Source organism: Coffea eugenioides, chromosome 8 (assembly GCF_003713205.1).
Source record: "Coffea eugenioides isolate CCC68of chromosome 8, Ceug_1.0, whole genome shotgun sequence".
NCBI lineage: Eukaryota > Viridiplantae > Streptophyta > Magnoliopsida > Gentianales > Rubiaceae > Coffea > Coffea eugenioides.
Genome location: NC_040042.1, coordinates 36,895,871 through 36,918,146, shown reverse-complemented (window position 1 = coordinate 36,918,146; position 22,276 = coordinate 36,895,871). Strand labels below are relative to the sequence as shown.

Genomic DNA, 22,276 nt, shown 5'->3' with positions numbered 1-22,276 from the left:
GCGTTGATTTTTGAAATTATAGTTACACTGGAATAGTCTTATAGGGTTTTCTCATCGGGCCCATATTTGATCCATATTTTAGTTGTTGCCAAGGAAAGAAAATTTCCAATATTAGTAGTCAATCATGATAAATTGTCAATTTCTTTTAATAATCTTTGTAAAAACTATATTGGTTATCTTTCGCTTCTAGAATTAGTAGTCAATAATCAAGTATATAATTTCATTTCTGAAAATTTTGAAATTCTTACAATTATTTGTAAAAGTATTTCAGTAGCAGTTTCTCATAATTATGATTCTTTTCCTCTTTTAACTTAATACAACAAAAAATACAAAATCAAAATAAAAAAATACTTTTAACTTAAAAATATTATATAATAACATGATTTTAAGCCACCGAGTACGACTCATGATATTTAACATATTTATAGCCTCTATGTTAGTTTAAAAATAGTGTTGATCAAATAAAAATGAAAAGACTTATTTTAAAATATCTTATTGTGATATTCCTAGTAAGGGATCTATTTATATAACTTAGTTAAAACTCTTTATGTGCTTCTAAAATGGCTTTCCATTATTCTAATGACTTTTAGAATTTTATTACTTCTTTAACATTAAAATTTAATAGATTACAAAAGAACATTATGCCATAGCTTTTATAATACTCGACGTATCATTATCTAATTAGATATCAAATAATAAATATATATTAACAATATATATACATATATATATTGTTTTTAAACTAGTGTCTAGTCAAAAGTGACAAATAAAATAACTTACTATTTTCTTTTCGATAAATGGATTCACAATATGTTATCCAAATATTAATGTACAAATCGAGTAAACATGGAATGGAAGGTCCAAATTGTTGCTGATAGGACTTCAAGGGAGTTAAGTGCAATGTTTCCGAGACAAAATACAAAAGAGAACATTAATTCGTTGGAGTAATTATTAAAAAGAAAAAGGTTTGAAGTCCCCAGAAACCCTGCACCTCTGAGAAAACAAGTTTAAAACCCTAGAACTTTCAACTGCTTACCACTCTCTACTCGTCCAGTCCTCGTCCTCCGCATCGGGCTATCAATGGCGACTATGCTGGTAAGTTGTCCTTTCTAGATTCTCTACGTATATCGCATGTATGCAAGTTCGCATCTTTTGCCGCTTCATTTCTTTGTACTGTCATGATTCGAAGAATGTGAGAGAAAAGTATATCAGAAACTGCAGAAATGAAGATGATTCGGAAATTTTACGACCACCAAGCTCACTTCTTAAAGATTAGGGGTAAAATTTATGTTGAGAAAAAACGAAAGAAAGAAAGAAAGAGTAGGAGAAGTGCTGTTGATCTGTTGAGTGTGAGCTCTTTGTTGCTTAAATCTGTATATTACAAAGGTAAGCTCAATCGAGGTGTTTTTGTTAGTGCGGTTTAGTTGGAAAAAAAACTCGTTTTATTGAGTTCCTGTAGGTTTAATAAAATGTTAAGTGCTTGAATTTTTCTTTTCTTTTTTTTTTAGCCCTGTTTTCTCTTTTTTAGTTTTTGGGCAATGGGAAGGAAGAGATAGGGAAAATGTATGTCAAAATGCTTTATTCTTTATGTTTCTACAGGAAGCGAGGGAAATTAAGGGAAAAAAATGACCAAATTGTTGGTGAAATTTGTAAAATTAGTGGGATTTTCTATTGCATTTTTTAAATATTTTCAACAGTACTAAATGAAAAATTTTGCATCTCCATATAAATAATAAAATATTCAAGAAATAACGTTCCATTTTATTAATTAGAAAGAGAAGGTAGTTTTTTTAATATGTTAAATTTGCTTGATTTAGCTTACTGTATAGAGAGTTGAAGAATCTGAAGATAAATTAATCCTTCAACTAACACTATTCCTGTATGTGGCAATAAAACAGCAACCTCAGATCATACTGCTAAAGGAAGGCACTGATACATCCCAAGGAAAGCCACAGTTGTTGAGCAATATAAATGCTTGTACAGCTGTGGCTGATGTGGTGCGCAGCACCCTTGGACCTAGGGGTATGGACAAGTTGATCCATGATGAGAAGGGTAACACCACTATTTCCAATGATGGTGCCACAATAATGAAGCTTCTCGACATTATTCACCCTGCGGCTAAGATTCTTGTTGACATTGCCAAGTCCCAGGACTCTGAGGTACCTCTATTGTGGTTACTGCAGTTGGTTTTGTGTTTTTGTTTTCATGAATGATCGATGTTGTTTGATGCAAATTCATTTGAGTCAAGAATAATGATTTTTTTTTTTCTAAATATAAAATTAGTGGATTAGCAGCATGTTAGAAATATAGTCATACTGTGATTTTTGGGTAATGAAAAAATAGGAATTTCTGCAACCATGTAGCAAATGGTCTGTTCTAGTTTGCTTCTACTCAGTGTCACATCTGTCATGTGACTAATCTGCTAGCTGGACAATAAAAAAGTGGGATGCCACTTCCGTTGTTGTCCTCAATAAATGGAAGGTTAAGACAAAATAACTTTTGTTGTTGGTTGGGATTAGAAAAAATTGTCCTTTGCCTTCAGGATGAATGAAACAATATGCACATTATCTTGAACTCTTGGCCTTAAGTTATGTAAATAAGAACTGGCACATTATGTGTGCCATCTCATATTTGTTCACTGTGCCTTGTTACAGATTTTTTTTTTTAACCTCAATGATTTACAACATGCAGATGTCATTTCTGCCATTACTTGCACCTTTTAGGCCATTTGGTATATGTTGTATGATTATGTTTACTGTTGCTTAGAGATTGATTGGAGGATGGGAAGATACTTGACAATTAAATCACTTGTAAATAAGTTAATAGTTAGTGCATTTTAGTCCTAGGCATTCATGCATGATTGTTTTCATGTCATCTTAAAGTTTTAAATATTTGCCTGAGCGGTTAATATTTTGAAAAAGCTGACTTATTTCCTGCTGTGCTTCAGGTTGGTGATGGGACCACAACTGTTGTTTTGCTAGCAGCAGAGTTCTTGAAGGAGGCAAAACCTTTTATTGAAGATGGAGTGCATCCTCAAAATCTGATTAGAAGTTATCGTACAGCTGGCCATTTGGTACAAGCATAGAACTATATAATTCTCACTGGCCTTTAGTGTTTGACATTAAATCTAAACTGACTGTTGATTTAATCACTCATGCTGCTATAGGCAATTGAAAAGGTGAAAGAATTGGCTGTTAGCATTGAAGGAAAGAGCTTAGAAGAGAAGAAAAGCTTACTAGCTAAGTGTGCTGCTACATCACTCTCCTCTAAACTCATTGGTGGTGAGAAGGATTTCTTTGCATCTATGGTTGTAGATGCTGTCCTTGCTATTGGAAATGACGATAGGCTAAACATGATTGGTATCAAAAAGGTATGCAATGGGTGCTTTTAGGTATTAGTTCACGTGCTTGTAAACTTTTTTCCAGGTCATGGGATACTTTAATAACCATCTAAACCGCTCATCGAATTCTGATAATTTATCTTTTGAGAGATTGGTGTGACTTATATTTTGTCCTTCAGAGTTTCGAATTTTTATTTCTCCTCATTTTTACTCTTTATAGATCCGGTATGTTGTTTTGCATTTGATTCTCTTCACGGGGTATGCATTGTAGCTACAATTGCTTGCAAGTTTGAAAGCTTTAGTAGTAGAAGCAGTCATTCACTTGGGTGTTGTTTAAAGAACTTTTTGGGTCAGTCTTTCTTTTCATTTTCTGTTCTATTTTTTGGGTAGGTAAATTGTTTTCTTTGTTCAAGTAAATTCCTTTAAGGAATTCATCTGCTTATCTCCTTCTTATTAACCTTTTCATGCTTTCTATTTCTGTCATATGGTAAGGGTATCGCCTATCAAAATTTGCCTAGTATATCGCATTCTAAATTCAGTCTTGCATATATTTCCTAACATTTCTCTTGATAGCTCACAACATTAAGGGATTTAATAAACAAAAAGGGTGAGTTTCCAAAATGTTTGTACCAAATTAGACACAGGGACTCCAAAATTATTTGCTACCGTTATCAGCGCTTTGTTGTTGACTTTTGATTCACTTAGACAAGGGTTTGTAATGGATAGAAATGACATAGTGGACTTAAGTTGTCGCAGAATAGCATCAAGTATTTGTAATAGATAGTTTTTGAGTAGATACCTGAGTCTATATGTTTTTCTTTCTATCCATGATGTGGATTGATAAAAGTTTGATAATCACAAGGCTGGTGATCTTCTTGTAACTAATTTTTCTTTTTTAAATTTGTACCCAACTTGAAAAAAGTTTTTCGTGGTTTAGCAATCTTGTCTTATGCAGATTCTAGTTTGGGGGAATATCTGAGTGCATAAGATCCTTTCTCTGAAAGTGCCTTGTTTTTCTGCTATCACCACTATATGGTAATTAATGTCGGCTTCCAAACAATACTGTGCAATGGATGAGCAGATTGAGTGTTTGTCTTAGATGTGGAAATTAAACTCATATGTGTATACCATTTGTCTCTTTTCACACACCTGAGTTCCATCATATTTGGATGGGTGGCTAGACTTTTTTGATGCATTCTTCAGAGACTATATATACACTATTGGCCCACTTCACCTTTACTACATTTCAGTTTTGGGTCAATAGTACTTAACTAGGATCAGTTTTTTGGGCGATATATGTTGTGCATGGTTTAATTTTCTATGCTTGTCCTAAGCCATTACATTGTCATCGTGTATAATACAGTCATGATAACTGTTATATGGTTTTAGGTTATTTTTATGCCCTTCTCCAGCTTGACCTTTTTACCTGTAACAAAAGCTTGAAATTTTGTGGTTTCATTGAAGTATGTAATGATAAGAATCTTACTTTTGTAGGTTCCTGGTGGTAACATGAGGGATTCTTTTCTTGTAAATGGCGTTGCCTTTAAGAAAACATTCTCATATGCTGGTTTTGAACAGCAACCAAAGAAATTTGTAAATCCCAAGATACTTTTGCTGAATATAGAATTGGAACTGAAATCAGAGAAAGAGAATGCTGAAATAAGGTAGTATGTTTTTCTGCAGTTTTATCCACAGAAGCAATTGTTTTCATATTTCGTGTTAAAAATGTGTATGTTACTCAGCAAATGTTGTTGACAGGCTCTCAGATCCATCGCAGTATCAGTCAATCGTTGATGCAGAATGGAATATCATTTATGACAAGTTAGATAAATGTGTGAAAAGTGGGGCTAAAATCATTTTATCTCGGCTGGCTATTGGTGACCTAGCAACGCAGGTAATGCTTGCTTAATTGCTTAATGATTAAATTTTCATGTGGGCAAACAAATTTCTGGGTTTCTTTAGTGCTGCATGGGCTTGTCCCCATGTGTAAAGCTGCTGCTGTTTTAAATTGGGGTTTGCTTTATGTATAGAACTTTAAATTTCCTATTGAACTTATTGAACATCTATAGAAAATTAAATTTATTAATTAGATTTGAAGTATGGCATTTCTTCCCTGCGCAGCGTGAGAAGTAGGGCTATACTTTATTGATTATATATTATGTCAAGCTCTACTTCAGTTTTGTTTATGTATACTGTTTTCTGCATTTTGCAGGACAACTTATGTTTAGTATCATTATGAGATCTATTGATTCTGTTGGCTTTCATCAGTATTTTGCAGATCGGGATGTATTCTGTGCTGGTCGTGTTACTGAGGAGGATCTGCATCGGGTGGCTGCTGCAACTGGCGGAACTATACAGACCACAGTGAATAATGTTATTGATGAGGTACAATTCTTCCTTTGCATTACATGCCAATTTAGTTGGACAGAGTGGAAAACTTTCCCCAAGTATAAATTTCCTTTTGTCGGATTTGTTTTCTGTTAGTAACCATTTTTTTCATTTTCTGCATGTGTTTGTTTGTGTGTGGCTTTTCTTTTTCATATTTTTGGTCAAAAGGTTCTTGGCTCTTGTGAGATATTTGAGGAGAAGCAAGTTGGAAATGAGCGGTTTAATATTTTTAGCGGATGCCCATCAGGCCAGACAGCCACTATTGTTCTTCGCGGTGGAGCAGATCAGGTGCTTATTAATGACACTATGCATGCTATTGCAATTTAATTGAGTCTAATCTTTTGGCTTGAATGGTTCTCAGTTTATTGAGGAAGCTGAACGAAGTCTGCATGATGCAATTATGATTGTGCGAAGGGCTGTGAAGAACTCTACTGTTGTTGCTGGTGGTGGTGCTATAGATGTATGACTTAGAGATCTCTTTTAGGATATTCAATATATTTATATGATTCTTAGAATCTTGATTCTTGATCACTGAATACACTGGGCTGCAGATGGAGATAAGCAGATACTTGAGGCAGCATGCGCGTACAATAGCTGGGAAGTCTCAGCTCTTTATTAATTCTTATGCTAAAGCCCTTGAGGTAGGCATTCTATTTCTTGAGCTTGTGCTTTCTATTCCTATATGAGGTTTTATGTCCTGGTAGTTGGTTTCTTATATGAAATTCTCCTTCCAAAGTTTCTGAAATTTCTTAGTACATCCATTCGTCCTTAATGGTAGGTGTAGCATCTCTGTAGGTAGAGTTTTCTTTGAGTTCTTATAGTTTGAAGATTTCATCTTCCTTGTTTAGTCACCTCATGTATATTTAGAGAAAAAAGAGGGTGTTGTCTGCTCTGGAGGTAAAACCTCTGGGACTTCTTTTGGATTTGGAGCAGTGCTAACCTAAGGTCAGCCTGAATTTCATGTATCTCTTGTAAAGAGATGCTAGAGTCTATACAATGATCTCCCTTCTGGCACATTAGCAAAACAATGGAATGAAAGGGCATCAGAAATCTCGTGTTTGCAATTTTATTTTCTGAGATTTTGGTTTCCTTTTCTTTTGTTGGTTGTACTTGGTAGGGGTGTGCTTTGATCTCTTTTAAATTTGCATTATACCTGCCAGATTTTTGTGTGTCATCCTGGACAAGGAATTGGCTGCACTTTATGTATGGTATTCTATTTAGCTACAATTAGAGTTATACACTAGCTTCTTCTTTGGATTAGAATTGAACTATCTCTTTGCATTGTCGCTCTGAATTTGTTAATGTTGTGATTTGTTAGTGGGAGGTATTGGGTTTCTAATCGCAGTCTGCTGTTGACAAATAATATATTCTCTGCCACTTCTTGCAGATAATCCCCCGGCAGTTGTGTGACAATGCTGGTTTTGATGCAACTGATGTCTTGAACAAATTAAGACAAAAACACGCACTGCCATCTGGTTCGCCTTGAGCTTTTTGTGGATGTCTATGATATTATGTCTTTGCCTTCTTTTCAATAACAGGATGCTTGTCCGCTACTTTGCTACAAAGCCCTCAGTTTTGGGTGGATAGACTTTGTTTTGTGTAGATTGTTTGTGATTCCTTTTTCCTGTCAACTTAGTCACTTGCTGCAACGAATCTGAACAGGTGAGGGTGCACTTTATGGGGTGGATATTAATACTGGTGGAATCGCTGATTCATTTGCCAACTTTGTATGGGAGCCAGCAGTGGTGAAGGTGTCTACCATGTTTCTATCTGATACTGAAACACTACTTTTCTGCTGACAGAAGTAGTTTAAGAAGAATTATGGCTTTGTAACTCTTTTTTTTTTTGTGGTGCAGATAAATGCCATAAATGCAGCTACTGAAGCAGCTTGCCTGATCTTAAGTGTAGATGAAACAGTTAAAAATCCCAAGGTAATGTGTAATGTTCAATTGACTGACCAAACCTTGATCAAATATTTTTTTTTTTGGGTGCCAATACTGGTCAGCCTTGCAAACGCAGCAGGTGAATGTGAAATCAGGACAAAAACTTTTGTCAAATCACAATATACAAAATGCGAGTTATTCCTTATTCAGCTTGGATATCACATATTAATTTATCAAAATCAAAGACTTCTTGTTTATGAAGATTTCCATAAAAAGTTTTAAGATATATGGAAACTCATTCACATATATAGATATATTGAACAAAAAACATATATAGCTGTAATTTTTGGTATACATTAGACATAAGTAACTATACTATGTATATGGTAAATGTAAACATGGTTTTTAAGGTCATCACAAAAGAAATTTCTCAACCTTGGGGCCTCAACAATCAGGGTCTTGGACTTTTGAGTAGTGTCAAAGACTGGTCACATCGTGCACTTCATTTTACACTCATCAAGGATGACCCAATATTGGCCTTGGTTTGAAAAGGTGCAGCCTAGCTCAACAGTTGAGGACTTAAAATTTAAAAGTTCTTCATTGTAAAAGTAACGTTGATGCTGTGAGAATTACCTCCTTATTTGAGTTGTTGATGTGGAAAAAAGGAAATGGCTTATTTGCGGCATTAGACGCTATTTATTGCTGGTGATTTCGTTGTATGTTAAGTTGTATAGTCTTCTAGACTGGCTTCTCAAATGCTGATGTTTTCTATGAAAGTAGAATGTTCATTTGCTTCTCTAGTCTTGATTGATGACCTTCAAGATTTAGTTAGATGACTCTCTTCACCGCCCAAGTTTTTGTTTCCTGCAATGCGCGGTGTTCCTAATGCTTTTTTCCAATTACAGTCCGAGAGCGCACAAGGAGATGCTGCTGCAAGTGCTATGGGTAGAGGGCGCGGAGGTGCAGCATTCCGAGGTCGTGGAAGGGGGATGAGGAGGCGATGAGCTTCCAACCATCTTGGCAAAACGCGGTTTTTGGCTAGTTCGTCAAAGCTTTTGTCATAACCCAAGTTCTAAATTTTGCTTCGTCGATAGATTTTTCTTTCTTGCCTGTCAAGATATGCCATGTGTTCCAAGTTGTATTTTTCCCCTCATTTTACTGGTCCGGAGAGTTGTGTGATTCTGATCTCTATACCTTTGATTTATTCATTGGGCAGTGGTAAACTTGACATCTTAAGGGGATTGATTTGATGTGTCAAATTCGCTAGTGTTGCTGGTTGTATGTACACTGCCAATGCTTGCTATTTTAAATGCTATAGTAAAAGAGAAAATGGTAGCTTTTCTTTGTTTTGAGAGTTGTAATTGGAGGAGCCCTACTATTATAATGTGAGTTTGGCAATGCTTCACCGAATAGGGAATAGCAGTAGTACTCGTGGGGACTATAATTCTGCACTTTGTGGCCGTGTGAGTTTTTTTTTTTTTGGGTAAGAAAGAAGTTAGTAAATTTCAAACAGTCAGTACAAGATCCAGTGCTAAGATCGAGTTTAAGATCTCGAATTTACAAAATGGGCCAAACAAAGTGCCCTACAATCATTCTCTACTAGTTTTGCAATGGCTGCAGGCTGGTCATTGAACACCTTGAGGCCTTCTTCCTCTGTTTTTGCATCCCATCACAGCAATTTGCTTTCCTGAAGACATGTTTAATGGTAGTTGTGATGAAACTCCTCATGATATTCCTGCAATCATTAATCATAGAAGAGTAGGAGTAGGTATCATTAGTTTCTGTAGAGATCAAATGGACAATCACAGAAGCATTCATCTCAATATGAAGGTGTTGAATATTAAGAGACTTTGCCAGGAGAAGCCCATCTCTTAACCCCCATAATTCCGCACTTGTATTTGAAGTCCACCCAAGATTTCTAATAAACCCACTAATCCATTCTCCAAGATGATTGCGTATGATTCCTCCGGTCCCTACTGGTCCTGGGTTTTCAAGTGAAGCACTATCGTGTTGAGTTTGAAAGTATATGGAGGGGGTGGTTCCCAAGCAATCATGACAAGATCCTTATGTTTGATGGTTTTACTACTTATGGGTCCGATGCTTAGGAATTCTGCTGCTATTCCAATTGTTGTTGAAGCAAGATTTGGTGGGCAGGATTGAGGTTCAAACAGAGCCATGTTCCTATTCTTCCATAACATCCAGCAGCCAAATGCTGCGATGGTTCCCCATGGTATGCCATACTGGGGTGATAAATCTGTCATGTTGCATATCTTCTTTAGCCAAGAGCAGAGATTTTATCCTTCAAAAGGCCAAAAATTCCAAGGCACAGCTATCTTTCTCCATAAAACTTTGGCTCCAGGACAGAAAATCAGGACATGATAGGTGTCTTCTCTATTATTATTGCATAGAGGACAACAATCTTCTTGGATAATGAATTTTTTGAGTAGATTGCTCTTGGTTGGGAGCTTGTCCTGGCATGCAATCCATAGAAAATGCCTTACTCGATTACTAGCCATGATCTTCCATATCCAATCCCTCTCAAGTTCTTTCAACAAGGGTGTTATTTGAGCAGATAAAATCTACTGCTGATTTAAGGCTAAACTGTCCATTTGGGGTAAGGTGCCACTTAAGGCAATCTTCTACCGGAGAGATAATTGGTCTAAATTAGGGAGTATTAGGTTCCAAGACTCTCTTTCTCCAAACATTTGGGAAACCACCATATTTTCTTCCCCTTCAATAAGTGGGCCAGCAATGAGGTGTTGAAGGGGCCCTAGCCCTGTCCAATCATCAAGCCCAGATTCTCATAGTCTTGCCATGTGAGTATTCATTCTTTGGGTTTTGGGTACTGCTGAACAATGTTGCAAATGCCTTTCTAGGACTTGAAAATTTGCCTTAATTGGAGAAGGAAGAGAATGGAGAGATACTATGAGAAGTTATTAAAACTATTCTAAGATGAGAAAGCTTTGCTTTCTTTTCTTTTCTTTTTTCTTTATATGCTACTCACATCTTTATACACTTTTCATTTGTAGTTGTCAAATTTAAACTTCAAACTTTAAATTGTTAAATTCAAAATTCGAACTCCAAACGTAAAGAATTTTAAGAATCTTTTTTAGTTCCGTCAAAAGTCAGAGATTTTGTTGTATAAAGCTGTATTATTTGTATACTTATCAATCAAAAAAAAAATTAAACAAAACTAATGTGTGATGATGAATGTGCCAACTGCATATATTAATGCTTTTTTCCATTCTACTACTTTCTCAAATAACACAGAAGATTATATACTCTTTCAGTCTTTAATTTGCTACCTTAAAAAAAACAAAATTTTTCCCTTACCTGTGGACCGGACCTTTTTCTCTTCAAATGGAGGACGGTGGGTGGCAGATGGGGATGGGGTCCTTTTTCTCTTCTTTTATTTCTTGAAGGGTTAATTCCACTTTGTCCCCCCAAACTTTGGACGATTATCCACTTAAGTCCCTAAACTTCAAAATGGGACACTTAAGTCCCTAAACTTATAAATACCTCCCACTTAAGTCCCTGAACTTATAAAATGGGACACTTAAATCCCTAAACCCTTATAAAATGGGACTGTTCAGGATTTGTTAACAATTTTCCTTAAGTGGTAGGTATTTATAAGTTTAGGGACTTAAGTGTCCCATTTTGAAGTTTAGGGACTTAAGTGGATAATCATCCAAAGTTTGGGGGGACAAAGTGGAATTAACCCTTTCTTAAACTCCTGAACTGTGCTCGAACATGAGACTGTGCGTGTAAGCGTGTAAATTTTCGATCAACTTGGCATTCCGTCGGTACATTACACGTCGTTTTTTTTCAGAATTGGAACCTTGAAGATTAAATTTTAGATTAAAGACAAGACTTAAAGGCCTTTAGCTATTAAACTACTTCAACTTTTCCAAAATATCTATTTGTGGATACGAAATTAAATATAGTAAACTCATAAATCTGACATTGCTAATTATTACTCACTCCATCCCACTTTGACAGTCCTATTTTCCTTTTTCGTCTGTTCCAAATTGTAGTTCACTTTCCAATTAAAGAATGGAGTTATCTTTTAATTTCTCTAAAATACCCTAATTCAATGTAAGTTGTTATTAGTATAAACTATCTTATTTAATATAGATTGTTAACCTACCCTATTTAATACATTTAGATTTTTCCAAAACATATTAATATATGAAAAGCCAGCTTTGTTATTCTTTCAAGCCAAAATGTGAAATAATGTAAAATGATGATTGATTCTTTCTTGATCATCAATTCAAGTTCCCATAAACCATCAATTCAAGTTTTCATGAATAATTAATATAAAATTGTACTCTATTTAATGTAAGGGTATTTTAGAAAAATAGCAACCTCAATTTATTATTCCAACCAAGCTAATTACTTTTTCTTAAACTGTGTAGAAAAAAAACTAGAACTATTAAAATGGAACAGAGGGAGTATGAGTTTGTCTAATGAGTGCCCACTTCAAGTGTTGATATTTTGATGGAGTTCATGTGTTGGTATTTTTAAAAAAATAATAAAACAGGTAAATTAAGTGTACTTTATGTATATTAACAGATGCCTATCAGAATAATTCTTGAACTACACAAGACTTGAATTTGACATAATCCCAAAGCTCCGCTCTAATCAATTTGTCACTATGTTCAAACCTCATTCACTATACATTTTTGAAAATGTTAAAAGTGAAATTGCCATTACTACAATCTTTATACCATGACCTAAATCACATTGCATTTTTTTAATTACCCTATCTCCATAATTATTGGATGAGAGCAGAGCAGTTTCAACTTGTAGCCTTGGCCGAATTAGGTTCACTCCAAATTCTATACATATATTTCGTACAAGATATTGTTCATTATGCGAATAACTAATGAAAAAGTAATGTTTAAATATTAGTTATGTCATATTCCGCCAGCTTTGGTTGGCTTGACCTCGATGGTTACATCTTACATATGTGGTGGTGTTTGATTGCTTTTCTGGCTCCATTAATTGACTTTGCCTTTTAATAATAATAAAGAAAAACCATAAAGCCTTGGGGAGCAAGACAATAAAGAAGATATAAGCTGCACTCTATGGCATTCAGCACCATAGCTGTGTGTAATTTTGTTGGTGTTGAGGGCTTGGGAGTTTTGGGGGAAAACCAGTTCTTGGAATAAGAAAGAATATTTTTTTTGGGGGGAGGGGGGAGGGGGGGGGGGTGGCGCTTTATCATTTTCTTGTCTACTTTTTCTTTGATCATTGGATTCTAAATCTGTTTTCTTCCTTTAGTGAGGAAGCAAAGAGGGCGATGAGGATAACAATTTTGGTTCGCTCGTCGTGCATAATGGCTTATAGTATATATTTGCCTTGACGACCACCTAAAAATGTTTCTGAGTCCTCTTGCTTATATTTGCAAATTTTTACATGTATATATGTGTGTGTCTATATATATGTGTGTGTGTGTGTGTGTCTGTATGTATGAAAAAGATTTGGTATGCTATACATTTCTTTCAATTTTATTTTACACACACACATATATACATATATATATATGAAAAGGACTTGGAATGCTCTACCTTCCTTTCAATTTTATTTCATAAAGATGTCCTTCCCCAACATTTTATTTTCTTTTTGTAGGGTTGCATAAGACTTGATTTTCAGTTTTTATATGGAGGAAAAAGTTTTACAAACTTTAATGTGCAAGAGTAAACTTTTTAAAGGGGTAATGTATATAGGGTAGGAAATTTTTCAAAGGTAAAGGGGCAGTTGCAAAATACATAGTAAGAGGCCAAGTGGCCTTGATTGGATGTGGAGTAATCTTGAACTATTGGGCTTTATATATCACATGTGCATGATTTGAATTTTAAATTTGAATTCATGTTATGTGATTTGATCTAAATCTGCTAATGTAAAAAAAAAATTTATACGTTGACAGTGTATAAAAAAAATTATCCATTGCCCATTGCTGAATAATTAATGTTGTCAATGTACACCTATTTTTACACTAGCGTGCTATTATGTTAACAAGTATTATCGCTATCTATACTTAAGTTAGAAAATGAAATCAATTAGCACACCTTGTCACTATGCCTTGAGAAATGCAGTTTTGGACCCTAATGTTTAGTACTTGCGTTATTTTAGTTTCTAAAGTTTCGACAAAAAACAAACCCAGTTCTCAATATTTCTAATTTGAAGCAAATTTAGAATAATTGATGAAATTTTCTAATAATCAAGGAGGTCTCAATCTAGCGGCTAAGGTTAATACTCCGGAATGTAAAGATTTTGAGTTTTAATCCCCGTGCTATTTTTAAAAAAAAAAAAAAAAACATTCAGTACATTCTTGTTAAATTAATTTTGTAAAGAAAAAAAGGGACAGTAGCTAACTTCAAACAATAAGAATAATTCATGTCGAGAGACAGAGAGAGAGATTGACAGTAGCTAACTCAAACTACTCTTTTTTCAAAAGCGTCCCTTGTTGGAGCATATTATTTCTGCTCTGGATGCTTGTATAATACTACAATTCCTGCAAGGTTTGCCAAACTGATATTCGAAATTTTGATATCCTCCATTCCAACCAAACTTTCTTGTAACCAAGGGAAAAAAAGAAAAGAAAAATAAATGAGCTGAAACTCATATATACACTGCTGGAACTCGGTTGAGCTAGAAAATTTTATGTAAGCTGATAATCTTCTGTGAAGAGAACCTTATCTGAGATAAAAAAAAAAAAAAAAAAAAAAAGGGAAGCTGAAGAAGTATTTGAGCAAATTTGGGCGTGATAATAACACACTTGAGAAACAACACTAAAAGGGTTGGTTCTTAAGTTCTACTGCTTAGGTTACATAGCACTCAAAAGTCCCCACAAAAAAAAAAGGAAGAAAATCACAGAACAACAAAAGCTAAGGGGTAACAAAGCAAACGTCAACTGCATTTGCTGAGAGCCCGCATTTTAAAACCATGTCAAACGTACGATGATTGCATAAGAAGGCACAACAGAAAAAACATTTTATTTCCACAGCTTAACAATCTTGTCATGACTGGCTGAAGCAACCAGGCCTGTAACGGGAGAAACAGCCAAGGAAGCAATCAATCCTTCATGTGCTGGCAGGGTCATGGTCTTGTTCTCCGCCATGTTCCAAAGCTCCAGAGACTGCAAGAAATGCAATCCTTGAAATCATTTATAAGCTGATGTAATATGAGTGCACTACTGTGCCCCCACAGGATATGAACCATAATTAAAAAAACTTAACTACTGTGCATGGTTATCCATGATCCCAAAAGTGAAAAAAGATGCAGTAATTTAAACTGAAAAAGATGCAGTAATCTTTTTCTTTTGGGAGTTTCGTCATGGGATGACTTTTCATGGTATGGGTTCTTGGGCAGGTTTACTGTCCAAGAAGGGTGAGGGATATGAAAACCAAGGAGTTCGAAAGAAGCACAATACTGAAACAGTTTAATACTGCAAGTACAACCACATATAAAACGCAATAAGTTTTCAGAGATAGGTGCAGGACTCAAAAACAACCAAGGAACTAGATGATAAAAGTCAAAAGCAGGCTTGCCCGGTAACACCAACAACCAACAATGAAGAATACGTAGGACGGAAAACACTGGAAGTAGAGGATAAAGGCATAAGCAGGACTTGCCTGGTAACATCCAATAACCAACAATGACGAATATGTAGGATGGAAAACACAGGAATGAAATTTGTTGCCATTACAACTAAGCTCGTGCACACATTCTCCGTCGCTTCCCGATGCCAATGACCAGACTCTGACAGAGTCCTCACTAACAGATGCCAGCAGTTCACCAGAAGGATCCCAGCAAACAGAATGTACTGGTTTTGTATGCCCCTACAAAAACAAATACTCAGCAACAGTGACAGCGCACCCAGCAGCAAATCCAACAGGCAACAAGATGACTAACAGCATACAGGTTATACTCATATCAACAACAGAACTAACACAAAATAAAAAAGTTGCACTGCCCACTTCTAAGTTCCAGAAACTTTTACATTTAAGTCGCATTTAGTTCTACAAGAAGATCAACTGAAGTTTCACCACATCCAAATCGAATCTTGGTGAGACATCGTTCAATTTATAGACCACACATAGGGTACTGGCACTCCAGTTTTAGGAGCCACGAGTGGCTTTGGGGCCTCAAGTATTTCGCACAGTACCACACAGTTCTTTAACATATAAGCATTGCCAAATCTTCTTTTCAAGATCAATCATAAAAAATTGCAGTTATCGCAGGATTATATCTGTTTCTCCTTTTGTCCTTATGGTTCGATACATGCCAGGCACCTTGACCAGTCCACCTCAGTCGACTGCTCAAAATACAGTTATAGAGTAATGACTATACATAATACACCGAATGTTCATTCTTTACGCTTTCTCAACATATAAATGAATAACAACCTTTAATATATGCCGACAAGCCTGTGACTCCGCATCCAGTATTGACACGACATTCTCAGCAGCTGCAGCAAGATATCTTCCAAGACGTGGCTGAAATCTCACCTGTGCCATGCCCCCCTAAATCAAACAGAGAAACTAAATCAGCATTTGCCTTGACAACTCCTTTCACCTTCCATCTAAATCCCGCTGAAAGCAAAAACAAAAGAAGAAAGAGAAGTAGCAAAGAGACAGTAAGTCCAGCAAGACACTGCCACCCATTTCTCATACAGTGGTTCATTACCTTGAATACCCTTGTACAGCTACCATTATTGATGCTCCAATATCTTATCTCACCATCCCCATCACATGAACATATAAGATCATCTTTATTCGGGTGGAAGTCCAAAGACATTACACCAGCAGAATGTCCAGTAAAGTTACGAAGTGTATACCCAGGCTGCAGTAATGGCCATAGACCGTAAAAAGACTAATCCAGAACAACTCAGAACATCTTGCTAAACAAGATTGATAGAAAATGCAAATATATGATTGTTTTCCCAAAACTTGCATTTACATTACAGTCAGCAATGAAATGTACTTGACTGCGTCAGGTCTGTTGTGAAGTAAGAAAAAAATATACACACAAGTGTAGTACTGCACAATTTGGAATAACAAGAGGAACTTTAATTCATAAAACCAGGAGGAAAAATTTTGAGTTACATGGTTTTTACCACTATTACATATACCGAAAGAAAAACAGAACTCACGAAAAAGGTGGCCATTCTTTTGATCTTGAACTTCATGCACAGATATTACATTCAAACAAACAAGTCAAAAACGGGGGAAGTTCATAGGATTCTTTTCAACTCAGATAAGAGAACTAAAAATAACTTGCCCTGCTTAAGAACAGGCAAATTCTAGCTTTTTTCAACCTAAGCTGTTTTTATGTGTCCTTATTTGCTTTTCACTTCTCTTTTCTGTATATTTGTGGACAACAATGGAGGATGAGAGCTTTTGCCTTTGAGAAGTTTGAGAAAACACCCTTTCAATGACTTTAACAACTTCTTATTTATTAATATATTGAGCCATCACAGAGAAGCATAGAAAAAGAAGCAAGAGATTGTCATCTAAATAATGAAGAAATGATCATGAAGGATCTAAAAAATGCACATAATATATTTGAAAACTCATTGATATAAAAGAAGACCAAATGTAGCAGAAAGCAAAACTAAGTGTTGAACAAAGACGATGAATAACCTAGTCTAATATATTATAAGGAATTCAACTAACATTATCTGCATCCCAAACCCGGACAGTTTTATCAAAAGAAGATGTTGCAAGGCGTGCCATGCTTGGACTGAAACGAACATCAGTAATAAGCATTGAGTGCTCTTCAAGTGTTGCTTTAGGCTTTAAAGTATCTGTATACCACAAAACAGCCTGGATTGCAATAAAAGTACAATGTCAATACACAATTATGAAATCATTTTTTACTCCATAGAACTAGAATGTTAGACTATGTAGAATTTGCTACTTGTCTGTTAACTTTAGCTAGTTCTCACCTTTTTATCATGGCCGCCACTAGCTAGTAGCTTACCATCTGATGAGAAGTGGCAGCAGATCACTTTACCAGCACTTGCACGAACAGAACTTACTTCCATAAACGTGAACACTAAAAATAAAATGATTACCGTCATAGCACATTCCAACAAAGTGTTGAATACAACTTTTTTTTTTCCTGGATGAGTAATTCCAACAAAATGTTGAATATAACTTGATGATTAATCTATTTGCTGGTCTTGTCTAAAGCTCAACCAGCATTAAGTTTTTCAGTAGTTTTGACATGCGCATGCATTAATAATCTACAGGTACATACACACACTCATTGCAAATTACACAATAGGGTATATAAAAGTCAACAGATAAATACGAGTAAGATGCCATTTCCATAGCGCAGACATCGTACGATGAACATGTGGCAAACAGAAGAATATAATTCCACATCAAAACAGTTGCCACTGCTTTTGTCATGTGGCATTTCAACTACGTCGTCTTCAATTTCAGTGACAAAAGACCTAAACGATGAAAATAAATTCGCAATAAATAATTTCAAGTCCCTTTTACGACCCTGAATACACTCCAAAAAAAAAAAAACTGGATAAGTACATGGAGGAGTAAATTCAATTAATCTAAAGGCACACATACATTGCAAATAAATGTAGGGTATATAAAAGTCAACAGATACACGAGTAAGAAGGCATTTGCAAAATGTAAACATGCTGGCATACAGAAGAATATAGTTCCACATCAGAACAGTTGCCACTGCTTTTGTCGTGTGATTTTCAACTACTATCTCTTCACTTTCAGTGACATCAGACCTATATGATGAAAATAAATTGGTAATAAAAAGAGACAACCATTTATGACCCTCAGTAGTCAGTACACCCAAAAAACAACTGGATAAATACACGGAGTAAATTTACTTAATCTCAAGGAACTAGGGAACAACAAAAAATCAATGCATGTTTAGGAGAAAGAAAAAAGGGTAACTGATTAACATGTGAAGGCATGGAAAACTTCCCTGACATAAACTTACAATTGCTAACATCCTTGCCACGACCAACCGTATGTCGGGGATCTGCATCATCATGAGATAAAAAAATTCACAACATTATCATCAAGAGCCACAAAACTGTCCATGTCAGCCTCCAAACAAAGCTACAAATCTCACTTACTTCCAACCAACAAGTAAATTCTGCCCTGCTAAAGATCAAAAGGAAAAGCATAAAGTCCCCCTCCCCCCCCCCAACCCTTCCCCCACCTCAAAAAAAAAAAAAAAAAAAAAAAGGTCCTGACTCCTGCGTCCACCAGTGAAGTGTTAGGTACTATTTATCTTATTAATTTTCTTCATGAGTTTTGTCTATGTTCTTTTTCATACTTTTGTCATAAGATCATAAACAAAAAAATATATATATCAAATTTGAGAAGAGAATGCAAGAAGAGCACTATTACTGACTAAAATTCTTATCATCAACATCGCAACTATTGAATGATCAGATCGGGAAGCTAAAAATAAAACAAAAAGAACAATTCATTAGACCTTGTAATTCATATTGACAAAAATAAATTTTTGGCAGAAAAAGAACAAGAAAAAACTAATGATTAAAAAGTTCCAGAGAATCATAAGCAAACCCCTACCTCGATTGTGTCCAAAAGTGCATCCCATTTCTCAACCGTTGTTGAATCTGCAGAGGTTTCACAATCTCTAAATACATAAAGCGCCGAAGGGGGTTGCCAACATTGTGGGGTTAGCTGCCTTTCATGTTTGCCCGCTGCGATCCTCAATTTTGGTTCCCGTTTCCAATTTTATCCTTTTCCCTTGGTTTAATGGCTGTTTTATTGACACATTTTTGCCCTTTTTCCCTTTGGTTTAATGGCTGATTCCTACTTCCACCGCTTGGACTGCTGCCATTAGATTTGGACTTTGGCCATAAAACATCTCCATCTATAGTAGTTGATGGGGCCTCACGCGTTTTGTGGGGTTGCCCAGGTGAGGTTGTACCTTTTATTGTATCCAGTATGTATAATAGTTGTTTGATTGATTTTTGGGAGTTGGATGGAATTTGATTCCATCCATTAGAGAGAATAAATGGTGAAAGGGAATATGTATAAGAAATGGAATTTTATTGATGGACATTAGAGAGAATAAATGATGAGCAGGGAAAAAAATCGAAAGATGTTCGGATCTGCATCATATACTTATATGCCAAAACAAACCAGTGATTTAGAAATCATTTACTGCAATAGATGAGACTAATATAAAGGTCATTTTTTTCTACCATACTGACCTGGATGCAAGGTGACCAGCACCAGTGAATTCGTTGGGAACGCATATTGACGATCCAGCCTTTGCAATGCTTTCAGGAATATGGCTTAAATCCAGGGTTCTTTGAGTTACAAGGAAAAGATAATAGATAGATGGGCTCTTGTAACTATCAATGATGGCTGTTCAATCAAGATGTTTTCCTTTCAATCTGAAAAATTGTTGCCACCTTGTAAAGATACATGGCCTTTCAATCTGAGCATATGCTATTTCTTCACCCTGTCGTTGGCAATGTCCAGAAAATTGGTTTACCATCGAATTTTTATGGAACTTGTTTTGCAAATTTAGGAGGAATTTCAATTGCATTTACAGCAATAGTGTGCAGCCCATTGACAGAATTCCGCTCTGTTTTGTACCAGCATTATTGGTGACCTGTAGGAATTTGAACCATGATCAAACCGAGCAGAAGGAGCCTGACAGCAAAGCACAACTGCACTGCACCCTTAGTATTTGAATCCCAATTGTCGAGTAATTAATGGGCTAAAATGACAAAAAAAAAAACCAATAGCTCATACCGTGTTAGCATTCCTCATCGATAGGCAAAGGAGGAATTTTTTTTTTTTCCCCAGAAACGATAGAGATTTTATTCATAATAATAATGAGAACAACACATTATATGAGCAAGGGCTCAAACTTAAACTTTACAAAAGTGGACCAAACCACTGAGGAGCTTAGAGTTCCTCATTAAAGTATATGCATAGCTAGTTTGCTCAGTTTTTCACTGAGCCTATTCACTTCAACAGGTAGGCTATCAAATGAGCATTTCCTAAACATTGAGCTAAGATCTCTTATATCCTCCAGGTGAGTTGCCAGCCTTGAGTTACTAGCAGCTTGATGTCGTATCATATTCAGAATTTGAGTGCATGGCGTCTGGATCTTGATATGCTGCCACCCTTTCTCCTTTAGCTTGCAGAGTGTCAGTTTGATGGCCAAAAAATTGTCCAACACAGCTGATCCAGTACTTCTCTCCTTCAGTATCCAAGCTGCACATTTCTGGCTCATGTTATTTTCTGCTGTAACTCCAATTCCCATGTTTTGACCTTCTACATGTTGTCCCACCTCAACACTAATGTTTAGCAAATTATCCTCCTCCCTCACCCTTTCCTCATCTTCTTGTGCTGTTTCTGTTTCTGAGATGCTCATCTGATGTTCCATCTGTTGTGCTTGTTGATACTCCTCCCAATCCTTGATTGCTTTCCTGATAACTTCCATTGGATGTCTATCCTTGTCTTTGAATTCAGCTTCATTCCTAGTTTTCCAAATCTGCCAGAGTATTTCCATTGTTAGAGCTATATGTTCCAGTCCCTCCTGTCTAGTCTGTACCTCCATTAACATACTTCACCATCTTTTGAAGTCAGCAGTGTGTTCCTTAAGTCCATCCCACTGAAGGGGTGCCATCTGCCATATCATTTGAGCTTTTGTGCAATGAAAAAATATGTGTTCAACTATCTTACAACTTTCTCCACACAGCTTGCAGATTATGTCACCTTTGCCTATTCGTTTGTATATTGCTTCCCTACCTGGCAAGGCTTGGTTCAGACTTTTCCATATAAACAGCTTTCGTTTATGTTTTATCTTCAACTTCCATAGCTGTTTCCAGACATTTTCACTTCCTCCTTCCCAGCTTGTCTCTCCCTTCACTCTCCTGTTTGTTTCCTGCTGCTTACTCTCCCTTGTTATTGCCTCATATGCTTATCTAACTGTGTATTGACCATTGGTACTATGACTCCAGGAGTAGCAGTCAGGTCGACCAGTTAGGCTTACAGGGATGTTAAGTATCTGTCCAGCTTCTCTTGCATTAAAAGTCCTGAAAACAAGTGGTGAATTCCATCTAAAATTAGATATCAGTTCATCACTTTGCTAATCTGGCACCCTGAGGGTTTAGGGGACTCTAGCTTGCCTTCCTTGTCATCCTGGATCCAAGCTTCCTCCCAAATTCTGGTACCCTTTCCATTCCCAATCCTCTTCCTTGCTCCTCTCCTTACCTCCTCTCTGGCTCCCATCATGCTTTTCCATATCCAGGATGAATTGCCTTTTACTTCACAGCTCAAAGGTGACTCCTTCTGATAGTACTTTGCTTTCATCACCTTGCTCATGAGCAGGTTTAGAGGTACTGAGGAGCAGGATAGTAAAATGCCATCACAGTAACAAATCCCAGCAGACTGATCCTCCGTCAACGCCACACCATCACTTTAGCCTTTGCTATGAAATTCCAAAAATGGTCACACGGCGAAGGTGCCAATGAGGGACGAAATCTACTGTTCCTAACTCCATTCCCGCTTTTATACCTCTTAGGATATATGTTTGTCCGTTGATAGGCATCGGATATGTATATAAAAATAATTTTGTCTCAAGTCTTAAATTTGTAACTTTATAAATATCTCACACACAC

At 36.1% G+C, this 22,276-nt stretch overlaps 2 protein-coding genes across 2 annotated transcripts; one reads left to right on the top strand and one right to left on the bottom strand.

Annotated features, from left to right (window-relative positions):
* The first annotated feature begins 955 nt into the window (after nucleotides 1-955).
* LOC113779711 (T-complex protein 1 subunit eta) lies at nucleotides 956-8,961 on the top strand. The gene is made up of 14 exons (XM_027325401.1): nucleotides 956-1,095; nucleotides 1,899-2,159; nucleotides 2,948-3,073; nucleotides 3,167-3,370; nucleotides 4,835-5,004; nucleotides 5,099-5,234; nucleotides 5,609-5,725; nucleotides 5,897-6,016; nucleotides 6,090-6,188; nucleotides 6,280-6,369; nucleotides 7,116-7,203; nucleotides 7,391-7,479; nucleotides 7,585-7,659; nucleotides 8,517-8,961. Exons 1-14 carry the CDS (start codon nucleotides 1,081-1,083, stop codon nucleotides 8,613-8,615), a joined length of 1,689 nt encoding a protein of 562 aa, XP_027181202.1. The 5' UTR covers nucleotides 956-1,080; the 3' UTR covers nucleotides 8,616-8,961.
* A 5,389-nt stretch (nucleotides 8,962-14,350) lies between these two features.
* LOC113779415 (transcriptional corepressor LEUNIG-like) lies at nucleotides 14,351-19,481 on the bottom strand. Its single transcript, XM_027324988.1, has 8 exons — nucleotides 19,200-19,481; nucleotides 18,598-18,639; nucleotides 17,564-17,673; nucleotides 17,292-17,441; nucleotides 16,303-16,458; nucleotides 16,023-16,139; nucleotides 15,249-15,455; nucleotides 14,351-14,752 (listed from the first exon to the last, which is right to left on the bottom strand). The coding sequence occupies exons 1-8, from the start codon at nucleotides 19,225-19,227 to the stop codon at nucleotides 14,609-14,611; spliced, it is 954 nt and encodes a 317-aa protein (XP_027180789.1). The 5' UTR covers nucleotides 19,228-19,481; the 3' UTR covers nucleotides 14,351-14,608.
* Between the last annotated feature and the right edge of the window lie 2,795 nt (nucleotides 19,482-22,276).

Coding starts and splice junctions, on each gene's coding strand:
- LOC113779711 (XM_027325401.1), top strand. Junction 5,235..5,608: donor TTGGTGACCTAGCAACGCAG/GTAATGCTTGCT, acceptor GGCTTTCATCAG/TATTTTGCAGATCGGGATGT. Junction 7,204..7,390: donor AAAACACGCACTGCCATCTG/GTTCGCCTTGAG, acceptor GAATCTGAACAG/GTGAGGGTGCACTTTATGGG.
- LOC113779415 (XM_027324988.1), bottom strand. CDS start 19,227: ATGGGATGCACTTTTGGACACAATCGAG. Junction 17,674..18,597: donor TGGCAAGGATGTTAGCAATT/GTAAGTTTATGT, acceptor TTTTATTTTTAG/TGTTCACGTTTATGGAAGTA. Junction 16,140..16,302: donor GCTGTACAAGGGTATTCAAG/GTAATGAACCAC, acceptor TGTTTGATTTAG/GGGGGCATGGCACAGGTGAG.